At 39.0% G+C, this 18,763-nt stretch overlaps 2 protein-coding genes across 4 annotated transcripts; both read right to left on the bottom strand.

The window, feature by feature from the left end:
• Nucleotides 1-237: 237 nt before the first annotated feature.
• On the bottom strand, nt 238-3,170 carry LOC121202592 (replication protein A 32 kDa subunit-A-like). 2 transcript variants are annotated; one of them, XM_041072871.2, is made up of 8 exons: nt 3,000-3,170; nt 2,863-2,909; nt 2,678-2,776; nt 1,607-1,720; nt 1,449-1,517; nt 1,255-1,362; nt 1,063-1,131; nt 238-973 (listed from the first exon to the last, which is right to left on the bottom strand). In XM_041072871.2, exons 1-8 carry the CDS (start codon nt 3,025-3,027, stop codon nt 956-958), a joined length of 552 nt encoding a protein of 183 aa, XP_040928805.1. In that variant the 5' UTR covers nt 3,028-3,170; the 3' UTR covers nt 238-955. The 2 variants fall into 2 exon arrangements, with proteins under 2 accessions (XP_040928805.1, XP_040928804.1); XM_041072870.2 differs by having other exon boundaries at nt 2,678-2,779; nt 3,000-3,158.
• Nucleotides 3,171-3,264: 94 nt separating this feature from the next.
• On the bottom strand, nt 3,265-18,690 carry pdik1l (PDLIM1 interacting kinase 1 like). Of its 2 annotated transcripts, none has more exons than XM_029166973.3 (3): nt 18,399-18,690; nt 16,232-16,527; nt 3,265-7,977 (listed from the first exon to the last, which is right to left on the bottom strand). In XM_029166973.3, the coding sequence occupies exons 2-3, from the start codon at nt 16,514-16,516 to the stop codon at nt 7,237-7,239; spliced, it is 1,026 nt and encodes a 341-aa protein (XP_029022806.1). In that variant the 5' UTR covers nt 16,517-16,527; nt 18,399-18,690; the 3' UTR covers nt 3,265-7,236. The 2 variants fall into 2 exon arrangements, with proteins under 2 accessions (XP_029022806.1, XP_029022807.1); XM_029166974.3 differs by having other exon boundaries at nt 18,502-18,688.
• Nucleotides 18,691-18,763: the final 73 nt, after the last annotated feature.

The raw sequence follows: 18,763 nt of genomic DNA, 5'->3' as shown, positions 1-18,763 counted from the left end.
GCATAAATGTTTTAGTACTGCAAGTTAATACTCAAACAAAACAGCTGCATTTCAAAATGCATTAATGTGTAAACATCACTAATGGAGCTAGTTTTAACCACTTGCATTCAAGTGCTGCAGGATTTTATAGTGTCATTACAGTTTAAGTAGGAGCACAGGCACATGTGTGGTGGTGTTACAATCAAGTAGGGAGCATTGCAAGTTAACATATTTTACTAAGCATAAGCTGACATTAAAACCTTTTCAAAAAATATTTAATTATTAATTATTACACAGCAATTTAAAATAATAATCAGGTCATTTTTATGCTGATTTCACACAGCTGATTACATATAAACTTTTTTTAATTAAAAAAACTTATCTTAAGTTTCTGGGAAACTCTTGGGTGACAGTGTAAAAACTAATGTTTGAAGTGTTTTAAATAAAGATGGACACAATATACATGTGATATTAATTTTAGAGTTTACAGTAATCATCTTGGGGTTAGCTAAATATTCTGCAGAAAAAAATTATTTCACAGAACGTGAAGAAGAATAATCAATAATCAATAACAATCATTACCATAAACCTTTGTGAGGCTCATAGGAGGGAGGGGCCAACTTATATACATAACTTAAGGATCTGCTGATTTGAAATGTTCGTCAACAGAAAAGCAGATCCATTTGACAAAGTAGACCTCTAATTAAATTCAACACTTTATACAAGTTACTTTCTTCAGAGCAGAAACAAAAAAGCTCATCATATGATCCCAGACCACAAGGCAACAACATGCACTAGTATGTTTTTCCCTATTATGTTTTTTCCATACTATTAAATGAATGATTCCATTTAACTGATAGTCTGAGACTGTTGCAGCCTAAAATGCAACTAAATGTTCAAGGGTTCGCATTTCTTGCAATAACAAGAGTTACAGTAACACCATTAGATTTGCCGCTGTGGTTGTTGACATGACGCATCAAAGGTCTTGCATATTCTGGAAGAGAAAAAACCTACAGTATTAGATGTTTAATTACACAATGCGCCAACATTTGATTTGCGTGAGCTGACTCTAAACCCACTAACCTGAGGATGTCCCCCAGCGCGGCTTCCAGACAGCGGGGCAAGAGTGGTATTCATGTTCACATCAAACACCTAGAGCAGTAAGACAACACAGATAGACCGTAAACACACATACTTCAGCCTTATAGAAGCAGCGTGGCTGTTGCCCTGGTTACGTTCCCTTTCAACACAGGGTCCACCCCACTTAACTCATACCCTTCTAAAAAGCTCCATATGGGCCTGAACAACTTCCAGCATGTGAGAGGTGATCTCGTTCAAATCCTTGAGGCATCGGATGTGGACTCCCAGCAACGACCTCTGACCCTGTGGCAAAAACAGTAGTTAAAGTTACAAAACCAATGAAATCTTCAATGTTCCTTTTCTTTAGAACTTCAGTTTGCATGACTCACACTTGACTTGCGCAGACTTCCTATAACCTTCACATACGTACCAGGAGACGCACATTCACGTTCATGAGCCTGTGAACAATGTGAAGTCTATTATTTACCACACTGGTTCATGGGGCATTCGCAGTTTTGCTGTTGTAAACCGAGGTGGAGTCACTGGCCTCATCATTAACCCACTGCTTCACGATTAGCGGTGGAGCAGTCATGTCGTCTACTGTGTAGTGGATGCTGGTCTTGACAGGTGCAAACCCTCTGATGACACCCACTATAGACACCTGCATCATGGAAAAGAAGGCAGAGGTAAGTAGGTTAGTTGTATTATATTAACTTTTATTAGATGCTGATTGGAAATTCAAAAGTTTCAATTTAACCAACAGTTTTAACAGTGCAACAGTTGACCTCTGTTGTTCTGATCTTTCACAGAATTCAATCACATCTCTGGCCTGCCGGAAAATGTGCGAGACATTTTTAGGGTGTGTCGCTTAGTATGCAAACTAGATGTGATCTCTACACCTCGTTGCTGGACGTAGTAGAGGTTACAGCATTCTTCTTGTTGTCCTGGTAACAACGACATACACCAAACTTCTTACAGAGTCACCACAATAGAAGGTGTATCGTGTGTGTGGAATATAAACACATCTTTAACATACTTGGTGTGTGTCTATTTGCAAGAGTCAGTTGTTGAGCTTTGCATTTAATGCTAATTAGCAAGTTGCTTTAACCCAGTACTGATGATCTGCTAAGTAGCAACTGAATTATCATCATGGTCAGCATCAGCCGGTATGAAAAGAAACTATGTTGTGTCCTTTAAAAACACAGCTATTTTTAAAAATGCATGTGTGTGTGTTTGTCGGGATGTCAAAAATGTTTAAGTGGTGTGTAGAGCGTTTACAGCCGGTCATACTGAAATTCAAGGAGCGAGAGACCATCAGTTTCTGGTGAGACAGTGGTGAAGGTTGAGGAAAACATGAGCAAAGACACTGGATGCTCTGAGCTGATATGACATGGGCATTTTTAAACTGCTACAGCATATACAAAAAATCAGAGACCCAAATGTAATTATGTAGAAAGTTTGAAACTTAAAAAACAGACTTTAATTCTATTAACTGGAGATTAATACAATATAATCTATTAATATTAGTCAGGTCTAAAGTGATACAGGTTCATCACCACAGCCTCCCCTTATACAGAAGCAGTAATTTGAGCCAATGTGTTGTGTTTGCTCTTCGTACCTGGTTGAATTCCCAGTCACAGATTGCAAAGGTATCATTGTTGACTTGGGAAGCTGACAGGAGCTGAGACACCGTGCAGGGCAAGATCTGAAGAGCTGCCTTCTGAGAAAGATCAAGGTGAAGGAATTAATTGAATTTTGAACCTTCGCAACAAGCTCCTCACCTCCTGCTAATATTAGACAGACCTTTGATATCGATGTTTTGCAGCTCACCCCACCAGACTGACTGCAAGCTGTGTCGAGGCAAAACATAGGGTTTAAAACTTAAAACGCCTTGTTTTAGAAATATAAGATAGGAAACTGTTTGAATTAATTAAACTTACCTTGATTCCACATGACAAATTCACACATTTAATTATTCCATGGGCATAAATAAATCCTGTAATGGTAGAACAGCAACACAAGCAGAGAAACTGCTGTAGGGAGTTAATTGCAGCTCCTTCAGGTGCTTGGTGCCCAGGTGAACAGAATTATAGCAATTACCCATCATGCAGTGCAACAAAATGGCGAAAGACGTATACTACCAGTTCTAACATCAAGTTCACTAAATTGAACTACCGGGCCATCAAATTTAAAGGAATACAATCATAATTTCAATTCATTTATTAGAAATTAGAAATCCATCAATTCAACAGTGATTGACAGGTGATCACACAACTTCTGATAAATTTTTATCTGTGTGAGAGCAGAGGTTTGTCTGGCTGTGACTTCAGTTCAGATTAGACCAAAAATGTGTTGAATATTTATCCAATGTTGTTCTTCATTCGACAGATCATTTTAGCGTAGGCCCAATCCAACAATCATGAGGCCTTTACCGCAACCTAATGCGTGAAAGTAATGAACTTAGAGAGATGCACAGTAACGAAAATATGATTTACTGGTCACAATTAAAAAAATAAAAAGCTAGTGTGTGTTTCCACCATGAAGGCTGTCTGTGGAATACAGACAAGTGCAGCCTGACATGTCAGTAGTGCAAGGCTTGTACATTTGATTACATTATAATTTGCAAAACAAAAATGCTGCATGGTATTCAACTGTTCAATGAACCTAGGCACTGTGGGGTTTCTGGACCTTCAGTACTACTAGCATAGAACTATGACCCTGCAACTGGTTCCTTCAATGGCAGCTGCAAATAGTGGAACTAAAGCAAAACTGTACACTGGAAACAGACCTAAAGGTTACACTTGGATGGAACTGAGACCTCTATGTTGTATTATAATTGATTTTACCATTATCTTTGCAACAACCTTTTTGAGTAACAAGTAACACACTCAAATGTGTGAATTCCAGGAAAATGCAATACATGGTTGTGGATCAGGACTAGGTAAAGTTGTGAATTTAACTGATATTCCAGAAAACCAAGTGCCATTTCCAAACAGTCCGGTACCAGACAGAACCGTTGGTTGAGAACCCAAGTTGTACCATCTTAGCTTACAATCACAAACAATAGGCCAATGAAAAAAAAAACATATTTATCACTATCACACCAACAGTTTTCACTGTAAATATAAGTCACATCTTTTCAAATGATTGAAGTAAACTGAAGATAAATTTAAGAGCCCAAAGAAAAAGATGAAATCCATCATATCAATTTAAAACAAGGCAGGCTCTTGAAAACAGAGCACATTCAGTCACATGTACATCAACCTTGTTCATCCTATACAGTATATACATATGTGCAAAAGGAGTTGAACACAGCAAATAAAAGAGCAAAATCTCTCCATACCAGAATTACCACAGCGTGCATTTGGCAACCCCAAGCCAACAAACCCCTTTGTAGAATGGCAGAAGAAAAAGCTGTCCGGAAATGACTCTGCTCTGCTTCAAGCTCTGAGGATGTGTGGCCTACTTCAATCCACACTTTGCTGCTGATGTACAAAAATCACAAACGCCACATTCTGGAAGAAAAGCAACATTGTCCAAAGCAAGCGTAGATGTCCTGTAACGCAAAACTGTGTTTTAATACTTATTTGTGGTATTGCAATTCATACTAAAGCACCACGTTGGAAGTCAGCGAGATGAGGAGCATCTCAAGCACGTCTTCTGCCAATTTATAGTGCTCCGGTGCAATATCAATGAGGTCACTCTAGCCTCATAAACAAAATAGTAGTAAATCACTCTAATAAGGCAAATCTCAATCGCATCATGGCAGAAAGCTAGAGGGGGAATATGTTTATCAGATACATGTCGGCAGCAAGTCTTGAAATTCAGTTTCAACCAAAAAGCTATAAAAGTAGCCAAAAATTAAGTACTACAAGTTTGCGTAAAATTTGTCAAAGTGCACAAAATATGCGTGACCTGAAAGGCAAAAAAAATAAATAAATAACGGGGTCCCAAATATGATCCTCTGCGAAGTGCTGCAACAACTTAATAGGCTTACAATTAGCCTGTCGGGAGCATGGAGAAAGGGATTACTGTAAGATCCGAAGCCAGAGGAAACGTGGAGCAGTGACACAGTGAGAGGAGATCAAGTTAAACACAACAGCATTATGTGTCAAAGAAGAAATAAAAAATAAAACAGGCAAAGATCCTGTGGCTCATGGAGCACTGTGCGCTGGTGTCTTCCCTGAAGGTGAGAGGCACTGCATGCATAAGTAGACTGTTAGCTGACATTGTGTTTGCCTGATAAACTAATGCCAACACAGTTATCGCTCACAATCCAGACTCAGAGCTCCTGTGTATAATGCAGTAGGTAGTTAGGAAGGATAAGTATAAACAAGAAAAGAAAAAAAATTCAAAGTGCTTTCACTAAATTTCTCACCCCTTTTTTTAAATGAACTCCAATTCATTTATGTCGCTGCTATTATAATACAAGTAGCTCACATGGCAGATAATTCAATTTGTGTCAAGGCAACATAGGGATTTCTCTCAACAGATTTGTTTTCAGCACGTTGAGGAGTCACTTCAAAGTCTTTTGAGGGTAGGCCAGACAGCTCTGTATGGATTCTATTACTATTCTAGGATCATTCTGGTTTACTATAGCACTGGGTTTTATTTTTATAGTGGTTAGAAGCGTTTTCCTTCTGTATTCTAGTAGAACATAAGCAAAAAACACAATTAGAGGGAAATAGTTGTGACCACAGCAGTTAGATCAGAATGTGGCCTGTTTTGGGTTATTAACACCTACAACTCAAATTAACACTTAGGAAAAGTATTAAAGGAAATACCTTCCTGTTAAGGTCAAGGTGTACAATTTAATTATTAGATACTTTGGAATTTTAATTCACAATTTTATCTCCAATTAGAGTCATTGCATTTAGCAATGCACTTGCTAGGAAATGATGAGAAACTGTCTAATCCTTATGTAGAGTAATACATAATACAAGTAACTGTAAATCCATTTTCAGTTACGAGAGAGTAATTCACCGAGATTCAATAAATGGTTCACTAACTTAAAGAGTCCAATGTTCCTATTACCAGCAGCACTGATGCCTAAACCATAAAAATAAGACACAGGCTGTAAATGATCTGTGTAAAGAACTTGGTCAGTAAAATTAAGTGTTGCTGTATGATTAAGGCTCTAAGTTGATGAAGGGGAGCATGTGTTGCTCATTGTACATTCTATGAAACTGTTTTAGGGTGTGACTGGGACAAATGTCCTTATCTTTGAAGTTTTGGGGAAGAAATAAAGAAAACACCAACCACAAGGACCTTCACACTGAATAAAACTAAAAGAATGTCCCCAACCCTCACAACTAATGGAGCAGCGTTCAGGAAAAAGAAAAGATTATTTAAGCACCAAGGCTTCACTCCCCAAGACTGAGCAAAACAGACGTTGATAGTAGAGGTTTGTCTACAAATACCATCATGCTTTATGGGTTTACCTGAGCAATTCTGGGCATATCTGCATTTGATGCCAAAACAGAATTTAATCTGAATGGAAATATTAATGCTGGTTGTGACTTGCCAGAAAGAAGTCAATTTTAAACGTTTTAAAAGATTCATGACTTTCTATACTGTACTGAGGTTTTTCACTGTTGGCCCTTTGGGTAATGTACAAAAAACAAATCACAGGATCAAGTCTCATATTGCATTTAGGAACAATTAGCACCGTGTTTGGTGACGGTATCTGTAGACAAACTGTCGCTACCCTAATTGAATGCACGACTTCTCAGGTCATTCTGCTTTTCCATCATGCTCTAGTGACTCTGTATTGTAGTGGAAGCAGCGATGTAATAAGCCTGAGACCAAGCTGCACGTTTAAGCAGCAGCTATGGAGGGTGTTACGCCTCACTTCTTCATAATGAAGTCACCACTACAGTGGTGATGATCAAAGGATGAGGCCTGTGTGCCTGGACAGTGAATTTAGTCGTGTGTACTAGTAATAAGTCACCATTGTGTGAACATCTAGGTCAGGGTTGCTCAGTACATCAATCAAGATCGACCAGTAGATCATGAATGTAGTGCGTATAGTTTACGTGCCATTCAACAAAATGTCATCAATCCTCCAAAAAAACTGGCAAACCAAAAGAAGTGTGAGCACCCCTGATCTAGGTTAACAGTAGCTGATGCAATGCATGTGCTTGATTGGCTGAGTCTGTGGTGCCATTTATTTATCCATCACGTGTCCCAATCCAGCTCTCTGCAGGCGATACGGACCAGTCTGAGCTCCAGTTCAAAGGCGTCGGGCCGTTCCTGAGGGTTGGCCGACAGCATCTCCCTGATCAGCTGCTTCATGTGGCTGTTCATGCTCTTTTTTCTGGCGGGGATGTGCAGCTCCATCTTTGGGTTCTCTAATAGGGCCTCCCCTAAAGGTACAATCTCTGAGCCCTGTTGCACATAGCTCCCAAGCAGCTCCTTCTGAGTTTCCACATCTACAAAGGTAATACGCTCAACCATAGCCCAGATGATCACCCCCAAGGCAAAGATGTCTGCTTTAGCTGTGTAATGGCCCTCCCACACCTCTGGGGCCATGTAGAAGTCCGTTCCACAAGCTGTAGACAGGAAGCACTTGTTAACGCTGGCTGGCTCCTCAGAGTTGAGCCCAGAGGTGGAGCAGACCTTGCTCAGGCCGAAGTCCGCTACCTTGAGGGTGGGCTCAGTTGAGCCAGCCGGTGTACAGGCTTGGGAGATGAGGATGTTGTCAGGTTTGAGGTCTCGGTGTATGATTTGATTGCGGTGCAGAAAGGCCAGGGCACTGCCCAGCTGCAGCATAAAGCTGGTGTTGGTCTTACGACTGGGCTTACGGGACAGCAGGTAGGCATTCATGTCCCCCCCATCACAGAAGTCCATGACGAACCACAGGTAGTAGGCACAGCAGGGGTCGAACGTGATCTCGCCTTTAAGAGATGTCTCCACCAGCTGCATCAGAAACACAAAACGTACTGAATTAATTGCTTTTTCTGGTTGAATAGTTAAGAGTGTAACATATGGTGATGTAGGTGTTGTATCAAACCCAAACAGCCAATGCTGCAAGAAGAGCCAAACGAAAACAACTAACTGCAATGTCAGTTGAAATGTGAAGTCTTGCTTAGACTACACAACAGACCTGAACACACATACCTGTGCAGGAAGAGCATTGTAAACACTTTGTTACAGAGTAATAGGCAGCTTAACAATTAAAATAAAGAGTTCCAGTGTAACCTGCTTTACAGGAAAAGCAAATGTGCACATAGGCTTCGGTACAGTACTGTAGGTAATTCCTAGTGGCATTCCTAATAAACAAATGGCCACTGATGCTTTGGTGTGCTGCTAGCCAAACAATAGATGCAAATTATCCCACAGTTGGTCTGGTCAGATAGCTCTGCCTCATTATCATTTGTGCTCCTGTAAGCATGTACTGGCACATTACAGAGCAGGAATAAAGGGATTCTGGGAAATTGTCCAACGCAAGTGTCTCACAATGGCCCCACATACCACAGAGAGACTATAATCAGGCCCTGGCCTGTGAGCCCGTCGTCAGACAGTGGGGGGGTGCGGTGACATGACAGGTGGCAGGCACATTGACGGGGGAGGGGAGCCCCCATCAACCTGTCTGTCCCCTTAACTACTCCACCTCAGCTCAGCCTGACAATGTGTCCAAGTGACTGAGGGGACGGACGAGGAATCCGCAGGCGGAACTGAGACGACTAGAAACATCCAGGACCTCTGTTAGAACACAACAGCAGCGCAAGCGCACACACCTCAGGTCCCGGGAGCTAAGAAGCAATGTAGCTACTGCTGGTTTCAGCAACGTGACAGCAATGTGTCAACATTAACAGAACAGACAGAAAAATAAACATCCTTCTGAAGGTCCAGGATATGGTCAATGTGGCCAATTTACAAATGCTTTGACATCTCTATAAAGTCACTGGACTCCTTTCCTAGCTGTGTCCTGTCTATATAATAAAGCACTTGGTCATTTCACTTGAGTATTTCTGAGCAAGTGAAGCGCAAAGTTTTAAAATGTTGTGCTTTCTTCCACAAAATTTGCGTTACACCATTACAGTAAATACTAGTTAAACACAACTCTACACAAAATGGGTAAAATAACACTCAGCTTTAGCAACTGCTGTTTTGTTCTAGTAAGAACATTATTGCTACCAATAAAATGTGTCAAATAAATCTGAACTAGACTCATACAATTACCTGCAATTCAATAATGTGCACAACAAACCCAGCAGAATACCATTGTGGGGGTACTTTAAGTAAAACTAGAAAAAGTAATTTCTCGAGAAATTACGTGGGAGAGCTGATCTGCTGCCGCAACGATGACAAACGCTGATTAAGCTGCTGACGTCAAAAAGTTGACTACGGCAAAACGATGAAAACGATGAAAACGAGAAAACGTTGACAAAGATTAAAACGATGACAAAAGATGGCGATTAAAAAGATGATGATTAAAAAGATGACCAAGGTCATACTATGACAATATTAAAGAGATGACAATTATTCAAAAGTTGACCAAGGTTAAAAGATGTCAAAGATTAAAAGGTTGACCAATGTGCATTGTTGACAATCATAAATAAGCTGACTATCTTTTTGATTTGAAGAAAGTATTTGTAAATAATTACCTAACTGTGTAATATTTTAATAACTAGTAGAAATTTACCAGTCAGAAACAAAAATCTTGCCATTTAAGGTAATAAATTACATTGGTGCTTTTATTTTGAAAGGATTTAGAGGTTGTGTGTGGGCGATTACTAAATTATAAAATAGTCATTAGATAGTCATAATTTATCATTCAATAGCAAGAATAGCCCTACTAAAGCAAAAGATTTAGATTTAGCCCTTTCAGAATAAAAGCACCCTAATAAGTTTGAGTGGCTATTTACTGAACTCTAAAGTAGTCCCATTAACGATTGGTAAGTATTCAGAACCACAAATTTTTTTAATCAATCTTGCCAATAAAGGTAATAAATTGTAATTGGTGCTTTTATTTTGAAAGGATTTAGAGGAAATGTGTGGGGGTAATAGCGTAACTGTCAATTAGTCTTTAATTACCCATTCAAAGGCAAAAACAGTGCAGTTAAAGCTAATAATTGGCATTGGTGCTTTTATTTTGAAAGGATGTAGAGGAAGCACGTGTGGGTAATTACTAAACTGTTAATCTATCTTTAAATAGTCATAATTACCCATCTAAAAGCAGAAATGTTGGTATTAAAGCTAATTATTTGGCTTGGTGCTTTTATTTTGAAAGGATTTAGAGGAAGTGTGTGCTTAATTACTACACAATCCAATAGTGTAGTTGAGTAATCAGTAATAAGCATGTAACTGCTGTCTACACTGAGCATCAGGAGTTTGACCTGTCAGTGAAATCTGCAGCTGCGCCGTCGCCATGGAGACGAAAGGCGGGAAAATCAGGCTCACTCTGCTCTGTAAAAGCAGAGTTTCACCCTGTATAAACAGGCTTGTTCCAGCTAAACCATGATAGTTATCACAAAAATTATTTCATTTTACGAGTCCCAAGGCTTCAATGAGCAAATGGTGTGAATTTTATGTTTGAGGACAAACATTTGTAGCCACAGTCGCAATTTCAAAATATGTCTCCTCCTTTTTTTTCTCCAGACGTCTGCCAAAAATTATCATTAGAGTCTATGGGAGAATTTCAGGATCTCTCTGCGCTTTGAGGTCGATAGCGACTAAAGTATAAGTCTGAGGGTATAGCCAGACACATCATTAGAAAGAAGACAAGTATGACTACGATTTAGTGAAATAATTACGTTGATAGAGTAATAATTGTGGCTGTAGTGACGAGTTAGAGACAGAAGTTCTGTCTTAAAAAAGCGCACCTTCTCACTGTAGCTGTGACATCACGCACTCTAGCAGAGCCAACACACACTAATGGAAAAGCTGAAAATTTAACAAAAACCACACGATATTTAAACGCTCACAAGTCGAAAACTATAAAAGATACGAGGACGCTGATTTACACGGAGAACGTTGAAAGATGATAGACGCTTTTGACGTTGAAATGACGTTTCTACGCCAAAGTATGACGATGATAGACGCTGATGAAAAGAGGGAAGTTGACAGAAAGTTGAACGATGATTCCCATAGACGACCATTATAAAAAAACGACGGAAAACGTTGAATAACGTTAAAAGTTGAAAAGCTGAAAACGTGAAAAGTAATAGCCTGCATCGTCTAACGATGACGCACGTTTAGAACGTTGAATGATGATTCTGCGATGAAGCGTTGAGAAGTAGATAGCGACCGAAAAACGGGGCGAAATAATAAGAATAACTAGAAAAAGTAATTTCTCGAGAAATTACGTGGGAGAGCTGATCTGCTGCGGCAACGATGACAAACGCTGATTAAGCTGCTGACGTCAAAAAGTTGACTACGGCAAAACGATGAAAACGATGAAAACGAGAAAACGTTGACAAAGATTAAAACGATGACAAAAGATGGCGATTAAAAAGATGATGATTAAAAAGATGACCAAGGTCATACTATGACAATATTAAAGAGATGACAATGATTCAAAAGTTGACCAAGGTTAAAAGATGTCAAAGATTAAAAGGTTGACCAATGTGCATTGTTGATAATCATAAATAAGCTGACTATCTTTTTGATTTGAAGAAAGTATTTGTAAATAATTACCTAACTGTGTAATATTTTAATAACTAGTAGAAATTTACCAGTCAGAAACAAAAATCTTGCCATTTAGGTAATAAATGACATTGGTGCTTTTATTTTGAAAGGATTTAGAGGTTGTGTGTGGGCGATTACTAAACTATAAAATAGTCATTAGATAGTCATAGTTTATCATTCAATAGCAAGAATAGCCCTATTAAAGCAAAAGATTTAGATTTAGCCCTTTCAGAATAAAAGCACCCTAATAAGTTTGAGTGGCTATTTACTGAACTCTAAAGTAGTCCCATTAACGATTGGTAAGTATTCAGAACCACAAATTTTTTTAATCAATCTTGCCATTAAAGGTAATAAATTGTAATTGGTGCTTTTATTTTGAAAGGATTTAGAGGAAATGTGTGGGGGTAATAGCGTAACTGTCAATTAGTCTTTAATTACCCATTCAAAGGCAAAAACAGTGCAGTTAAAGCTAATAATTGGCATTGGTGCTTTTATTTTGAAAGGATGTAGAGGAAGCACGTGTGGGTAATTACTAAACTGTTAATCTATCTTTAAATAGTCATAATTACCCATCTAAAAGTTGAAATATTGCTATTAAAGCTAATTATTTGGCTTGGTGCTTTTATTTTGAAAGGATTTAGAGGAAGTGTGTGCTTAATTACTACACAATCCAATAGTGTAGTTGAGTAATCAGTAATAAGCATGGAACTGCTGTCTACACTGAGCATCAGCAGTTTGACCTGTCAGTGAAATCTGCAGCTGCGCCGTCGCCATGGAGACGAAAGGCGGGAAAATCAGGCTCACTCTGCTCTGTAAAAGCAGAGTTTCACCCTGTATAAACAGGCTTGTTCCAGCTAAACCATGATAGTTATCACAAAAATTATTTAATTTTACGAGTCCCAAGGCTTCAATGAGCAAATGGTGTGAATTTTATGTTTGAGGATAAAAGCTTGTAGCCACAGTGGCAATTTCAAAATATGTCTCCTCTGTTTTTCTCCCCAGACGTCTGCCGAAAATTATCATTAGAGTCTATGGGAGAATTTCGGGATCTCTCTGCGCTTTGAGGTTGATAGCGACTAAAGTATAGGTCTGAGGGTATTTCCAGACACATCATTAGAAAGAAGACAAGTATGACTACGATTTAGTGAAGTAATTATGTTGATAGAGTAAAAATTGTGGCTGTAGTGACGAGTTAGAGACAGAAGTTCTGTCTTAAAAAAGCGCACCTTCTCACTGTAGCTGTGACATCACGCACTCTAACTGACCCAATACACACTAATGGAAAAGCTGAAAATTTAACAAAAACCACACCATATTTAAACGCTCACAAGTCGAAAACTATAAAAGATACGAGGACACTGATTTACACGGAGAACGCTGAAAGATGATAGACGCTTTTGACGTTGAAATGACGTTTCTACGCCAAAGTATGACGATGATAGACGCTGACGAAAAGAGGCAAGTTGACAAAAAGTTGAATGATGATTCCCATAGACGACCATTATAAAAAAACAACGAAAAACGTTGAATAACGTTAAAAGTTGAAAAGCTGAAAACGTGAAAAGTAATAGCCCCCATCCCCTAAAGACGACACACGTTTAGAAAGTTGAACGGCGATTCTACGACGAAGCGTTGAGACGATGAAAGCGACCGAAAAACGGGGCGAAATAAGAAGAAAAACTAGAAAAAGTAATTTCTCGAGAAATTACGTGGGAGAGCTGATCTGCTGCCGCAACGATGACAAACGCTGATTAAGCTGCTGACGTCAAAAAGTTGACTACGGCAAAACGATGAAAACGATGAAAACGAGAAAACGTTGACAAAGATTAAAACGATGACAAAAGATGGCGATTAAAAAGATGATGATTAAAAAGATGACCAAGGTCATACTATGACAATATTAAAGAGATGACAATGATTCAAAAGTTGACCACGGTTAAAAGATGTCAAAGATTAAAAGGTTGACCAATGTGCATTGTTGACAATCATAAATAAGCTGACTATCTTTTTGATTTGAAGAAAGTATTTGTAAATAATTACCTAACTGTGTAATATTTTAATAACTAGTAGAAATTTACCAGTCAGAAACAAAAATCTTGCCATTTAAGGTAATAAATTACATTGGTGCTTTTATTTTGAAAGGATTTAGAGGTTGTGTGTGGGCGATTACTAAACTATAAAATAGTCATTAGATAGTCATAATTTATCATTCAATAGCAAGAATAGCCCTATTAAAGCAAAGATTTAGATTTAGCCCTTTCAGAATAAAAGCACCCTAATAAGTTTGAGTGGCTATTTACTGAACTCTAAAGTAGTCCCATTAACGATTGGTAAGTATTCAGAACCACAATTTTTTTTAATCAATCTTGCCATTAAAGGTAATAAATTGTAATTGGTGCTTTTATTTTGAAAGGATTTAGAGGAAATGTGTGGGGGTAATAGCGTAACTGTCAATTAGTCTTTAATTACCCATTCAAAGGCAAAAACAGTGCAGTTAAAGCTAATAATTGGCATTGGTGCTTTTATTTTGAAAGGATGTAGAGGAAGCACGTGTGGGTAATTACTAAACTGTTAATCTATATTTAAACAGTCATAATTACCCATCTAAAAGCAGAAATATTGCTATTAAAGCTAATTATTTGGCTTGGTGCTTTTATTTTGAAAGGATTTAGAGGAAGTGTGTGCTTAATTACTACACAATCCAATAGTGTAGTTGAGTAATCAGTAACAAGCATGGAACTGCTGTCTACACTGAGCATCAGGAGTTTGACCTGTCAGTGAAATCTGCAGCTGCGCCGTCGCCATGGAGACGAAAGGCGGGAAAATCAGGCTCACTCTGCTCTGTAAAAGCAGAGTTTCACCCTGTATAAACAGGCTTGTTTCAGCTAAACCATGATAGTTATCACAAAAATTATTTCATTTTACGAGTCCCAAGGCTTCAATGAGCAAATGGTGTGAATTTTATGTTTAAGGACAAAAGCTTGTAGCCACAGTGGCAATTTCAAAATATGTCTCCTCTGTTTTTCTCCCCAGACGTCTGCCAAAAATTATCATTAGAGTCAATGGGAGAATTTCAGGATCTCTCTGCACTTTGAGGTCCATAGCGACTAAAGTATAGGTCTGAGGGTATATCCAGACACATCATTAGAAAGAAGACAAGTATGACTACGATTTAGTGAAGTAATTACGTTGATAGAGTAAAAATTGTGGCTGTAGTGACGAGTTAGAGACAGAAGTTCTGTCTTAAAAAAGCGCACCTTCTCACTGTAGCTGTGACATCACGCACTCTAACTGACCCAATACACACTAATGGAAAAGCTGAAAATTTAACAAAAACCACACCATATTTAAACGCTCACAAGTTGTAAACTACAAAAGATACGAGGACGCTGATTTACACGGAGAACGATGAAAGATGATAGATGCTTTTGACGTTAAAATGACGTTTCTACGCCAAAGTATGACGATGATAGACGCTGATGAAAAGAGGGAAGTTGACAGAAAGTTGAACGATGATTCCCATAGACGACCATTATAAAAAAACGACGAAAAACGTTGAATAACGTTAAAAGTTTAAAAGCTGAAAACGTGAAAAGTAATAGCCTGCATCGTCTAACGATGACGCACGTTTAGAACGTTGAATGATGATTCTGCGATGAAGCGTTGAGAAGTAGATAGCGACCGAAAAACGGGGCGAAATAATAAGAATAATAATAATAAAGAGCGAAGATCTCAATAGTGTGAGAGCTGTTCAGCTCTCCCACTAATAAAGAGCGAAGATATCAATAGTGTGAGAGCTGTTCAGCTCTCCCACTAATAATAAAGAGCGAAGATCTCAATAGTGTGAGAGCTGTTCAGCTCTCCCACTAATAATAATAAAGAGCGAAGATCTCAATAGTGTGAGAGCTGTTCAGCTCTCCCACTAATTAGAGTTTCTATTTAGGCTATTTACTTGAGTAGAGGAACTAAATGTTACTTCTAATGGAGTAATTTTGCCCAAGAGTAATGAGTTTATGGCCTTTAAAACACCACTGCCACTATAAAATAAAGCTAATCTCTGCAATCCAAAAGTGCAGGTCTAGCGCTACCTGCTTTGTGTAACCTTGGGTTTCAAACCCCTCGAGCAATCACTCGTGTGCCTTTCAGTCTTTAACCCAGAAAACATAGCGAACAACATATAATCACATAACAAGCGTAATTTTGTCATACTGCGGGTTGTGGTGTGTATCACCTTGCCCTAGAACAAAACCCCCTTCACCATTGCAACAAAATAACACTGATCTGCTTACAACCAATTTAAATGATTTTCCAAATGTTTTCCAATTTTAAGCACCTAGAACATCTTTCTGAAAAGCTTTCAGTCTGTTTTGGTTGATGCTAAGTTCCAAATTTTCACTTTTCTAAAACATTGTTTTTTTTTACCTTTTAAATAAAAACCACCCACTGTGCAAGTATCCCTCTTACCTCAAAAACCAGTAATCAAGACTCACTTGCAGAACAGAATTACTGTAAAACTAGGAAGTGAACTCTTTTTTCTCACCTCTAGATAGAGCGGGGAGCTGGAGCCATGGTTCATTCTCTGGGCCAGTTGGTCTCGCTGCAGGACACACTCTTCTAGGTGTATGACGTTTGGGTGCTGGCTTTGGATGCTGCTAAGGGCCCAGAACTCTCGCAGGGCAAGCTCCACATTCTCTGGAGAGTGGCAGCGGATCTTCTTAACCGCTACCCGGGCCCCTGTACGCTTTACTACTGCCTCATAGACCACGCCATAGCTTCCACGACCCACCTCCTGGATCAGCTCGTACTTTGGCTGGCTGCTTACCATTCTAGTCCTCACTGTGGAGAAACGACATGTTACTGTTTATCACACATCAGCTGCAATGACCGTTAACATTTACGTCTACACTGGGTGTAGCTGGTTCATTTTATAAGCCTCATCAAGTATTGAATCATTCTAGCAGCTCTGCGACATTTTAACTCTCAAACTATTTTTGGAAAAGTGAAATTGCATTGCATAGTTTTTAAATTTAGTACACACTTTGAACTGCAGATTGTGGGTTCTCACTGAGTACATTGCCTTCCACACATCAAGACAAGCTTATATATCATAAGTTAACAGTTCCGAGTGTATGACCCGGAATGACAAATACAAATATAAGTTAAGATAATAAACATCAGCAAATGTGCCAATGCAATAAAACAGCCCTAAAATAACATGTTATGGTTATGGCCGACCTGTGGATGTCTAGTACAAACAATGTACAAAATCCAAACTGGAGGTATGCACAGATGTCTGGTAACTGTAGTTCACAGCAACTCACAGATGAGGTCACTGTGCACTGTTCACAGAGTAAGACCCATACACAAGGATTTTGAACCTGGAAACATGTTTTGTCTCTGAATTTGGACAACATCACAATTCAGAAAAGCCAAAGCTGGTCGTGTAGTAGAGCAGCAGAAAACAAACTCGACCATCTGAACACATTTATTCTTAGTACGCAAACTGTTACACACAATCAGTTGTTACATTTAGGTTAACAAATAGGTTCATACAGTATGTCTATGGATCTACTTCCAAGCTTTTGGAATCTAAGGCATGACTGGACACACAATGTTTTCACCTGGTTTTGTATTGGAGAGGATAAAACAAACAGCGGTAGTTTGGGCTGTGCTTTTAATAATTGAATATCGGTTTAATAAACCAATTTTTGTTTTAATTTGGTACTGTGCAATAGCCGATTGTTTACATCAATTGTTTTTGGTTGTTGAGTAGACATTCTAATTTCAAGAAACTGCAGCTGATGGAAGAGAATTTAAATTTTTTTCATCAAAAGAAATTTACTGTAAAAGATCTAAAGAAATGAATGTTCAGGAAAAAAAACATTCTGGTTCTATTTCAGCACCATCTGCCTTTATGAACAACTATCTGAAGAGAAAACACCCAGGTTTTATTCTGGATGGTAAATTCAAAATCAGTTGAAAACCCATTTTTGTTGTAGAAGACATGTTAAGATATTATTGAACATCAAAAAGGAGAACAGATAATAATTTGTTGTTAATACATCTGAAATGTTTTGTTCTGTTGATAACTCAAGTGCGTGTCCACCTTCTGGAGCAACAACAACAAACCTCGCACCATGAATGGACAGGACTTGAAAACAACTGGATGACTGACAGTGTCGGTGTTAAACACCTGCCAGTGTGAAGACGTCAAATAAACTAAGTCTAAAAGTTGAAATGTTACTAAACACACAACACGTTGTCAGATGATAAACACTACTGAAACGCAAGTCTGGCAGGTCTTCCTCCCAGACAGAGAGAACGGTAGCCAGCATGCTAACGAGCTAATTAGACATACCCATGGCTGATTGGCTAACAGGCTAACAGCTATGTGGCCTGACCACCCTCAGCTAACGATGTTGTTGGTTAGCTAACGTTAGCTAATCACGGTAACACCCGCTAACAAAGAGTCTAGCTCTCTCCAGAACAATCGACATTAATGTGTTTATGAATCTTACATAATTCAGAGCACAAAGCTGCTCGCTGCTCCTATCGTGTTAGCACGAAAGAGACACGCGCGACAATAACTCACGTTATGAACTGACAGTTTATTGTCCTGTCTGTGTGTGTGTGTGTGTGTGTGTGTGTGTGTGTGTGTGTGTGTGTGTGTGTGAAATCCAGCCAGATTCCTAAATACATATACACACCTGCAAGCCAAGTAGACAAGTATCCACAGCAGACAAGCCAACAGCCTAAATGTGCACGAGGCCACTGTCTCTAAGCCACAGACTGTCATGCTTTCGCTCTCACCTTTGAGTCGTTTCTCGGGGATTCATTTGTTGTCTTCCTCCTCACTATCCCTGGCAGCCATTACCGCCGCACGTTCTGCTCACACAGTCAAACCCAGGTTTTGTCAAACACTGGACGTGAGAGCGTGCAGCTGCTGTGCAGCGCAGCGCACTTCTGTCCCCGACACGAGTTCCGCGTAAATTTTTCAAAATAAACACAATGATGCAAAAGTATAACGCCGAGAATCCATTTTCCATCAAGACCAAACGTTATATTACGGGTG

Source organism: Betta splendens, chromosome 11, assembly GCF_900634795.4.
Source record: "Betta splendens chromosome 11, fBetSpl5.4, whole genome shotgun sequence".
Classification (NCBI taxonomy): Eukaryota; Metazoa; Chordata; class Actinopteri; order Anabantiformes; family Osphronemidae; genus Betta; species Betta splendens.
This window is presented reverse-complemented; position numbering and strand designations above follow the sequence as displayed.

Coding starts and splice junctions, on each gene's coding strand:
- LOC121202592 (XM_041072870.2), bottom strand. CDS start 3,027: ATGTGTGAATTTGTCATGTGGAATCAAG. Junction 1,518..1,606: donor AGCAGTGGGTTAATGATGAG/GCCAGTGACTCC, acceptor CATTGTTCACAG/GCTCATGAACGTGAATGTGC. Junction 1,363..1,448: donor GAAGTCTGCGCAAGTCAAGT/GTGAGTCATGCA, acceptor TTTTTGCCACAG/GGTCAGAGGTCGTTGCTGGG.
- pdik1l (XM_029166973.3), bottom strand. CDS start 16,516: ATGGTAAGCAGCCAGCCAAAGTACGAGCTGATCCAGGAGGTGGGTCGT. Junction 7,978..16,231: donor GCTCCCCGCTCTATCTAGAG/GTGAGAAAAAAG, acceptor TTTCTGATGCAG/CTGGTGGAGACATCTCTTAA.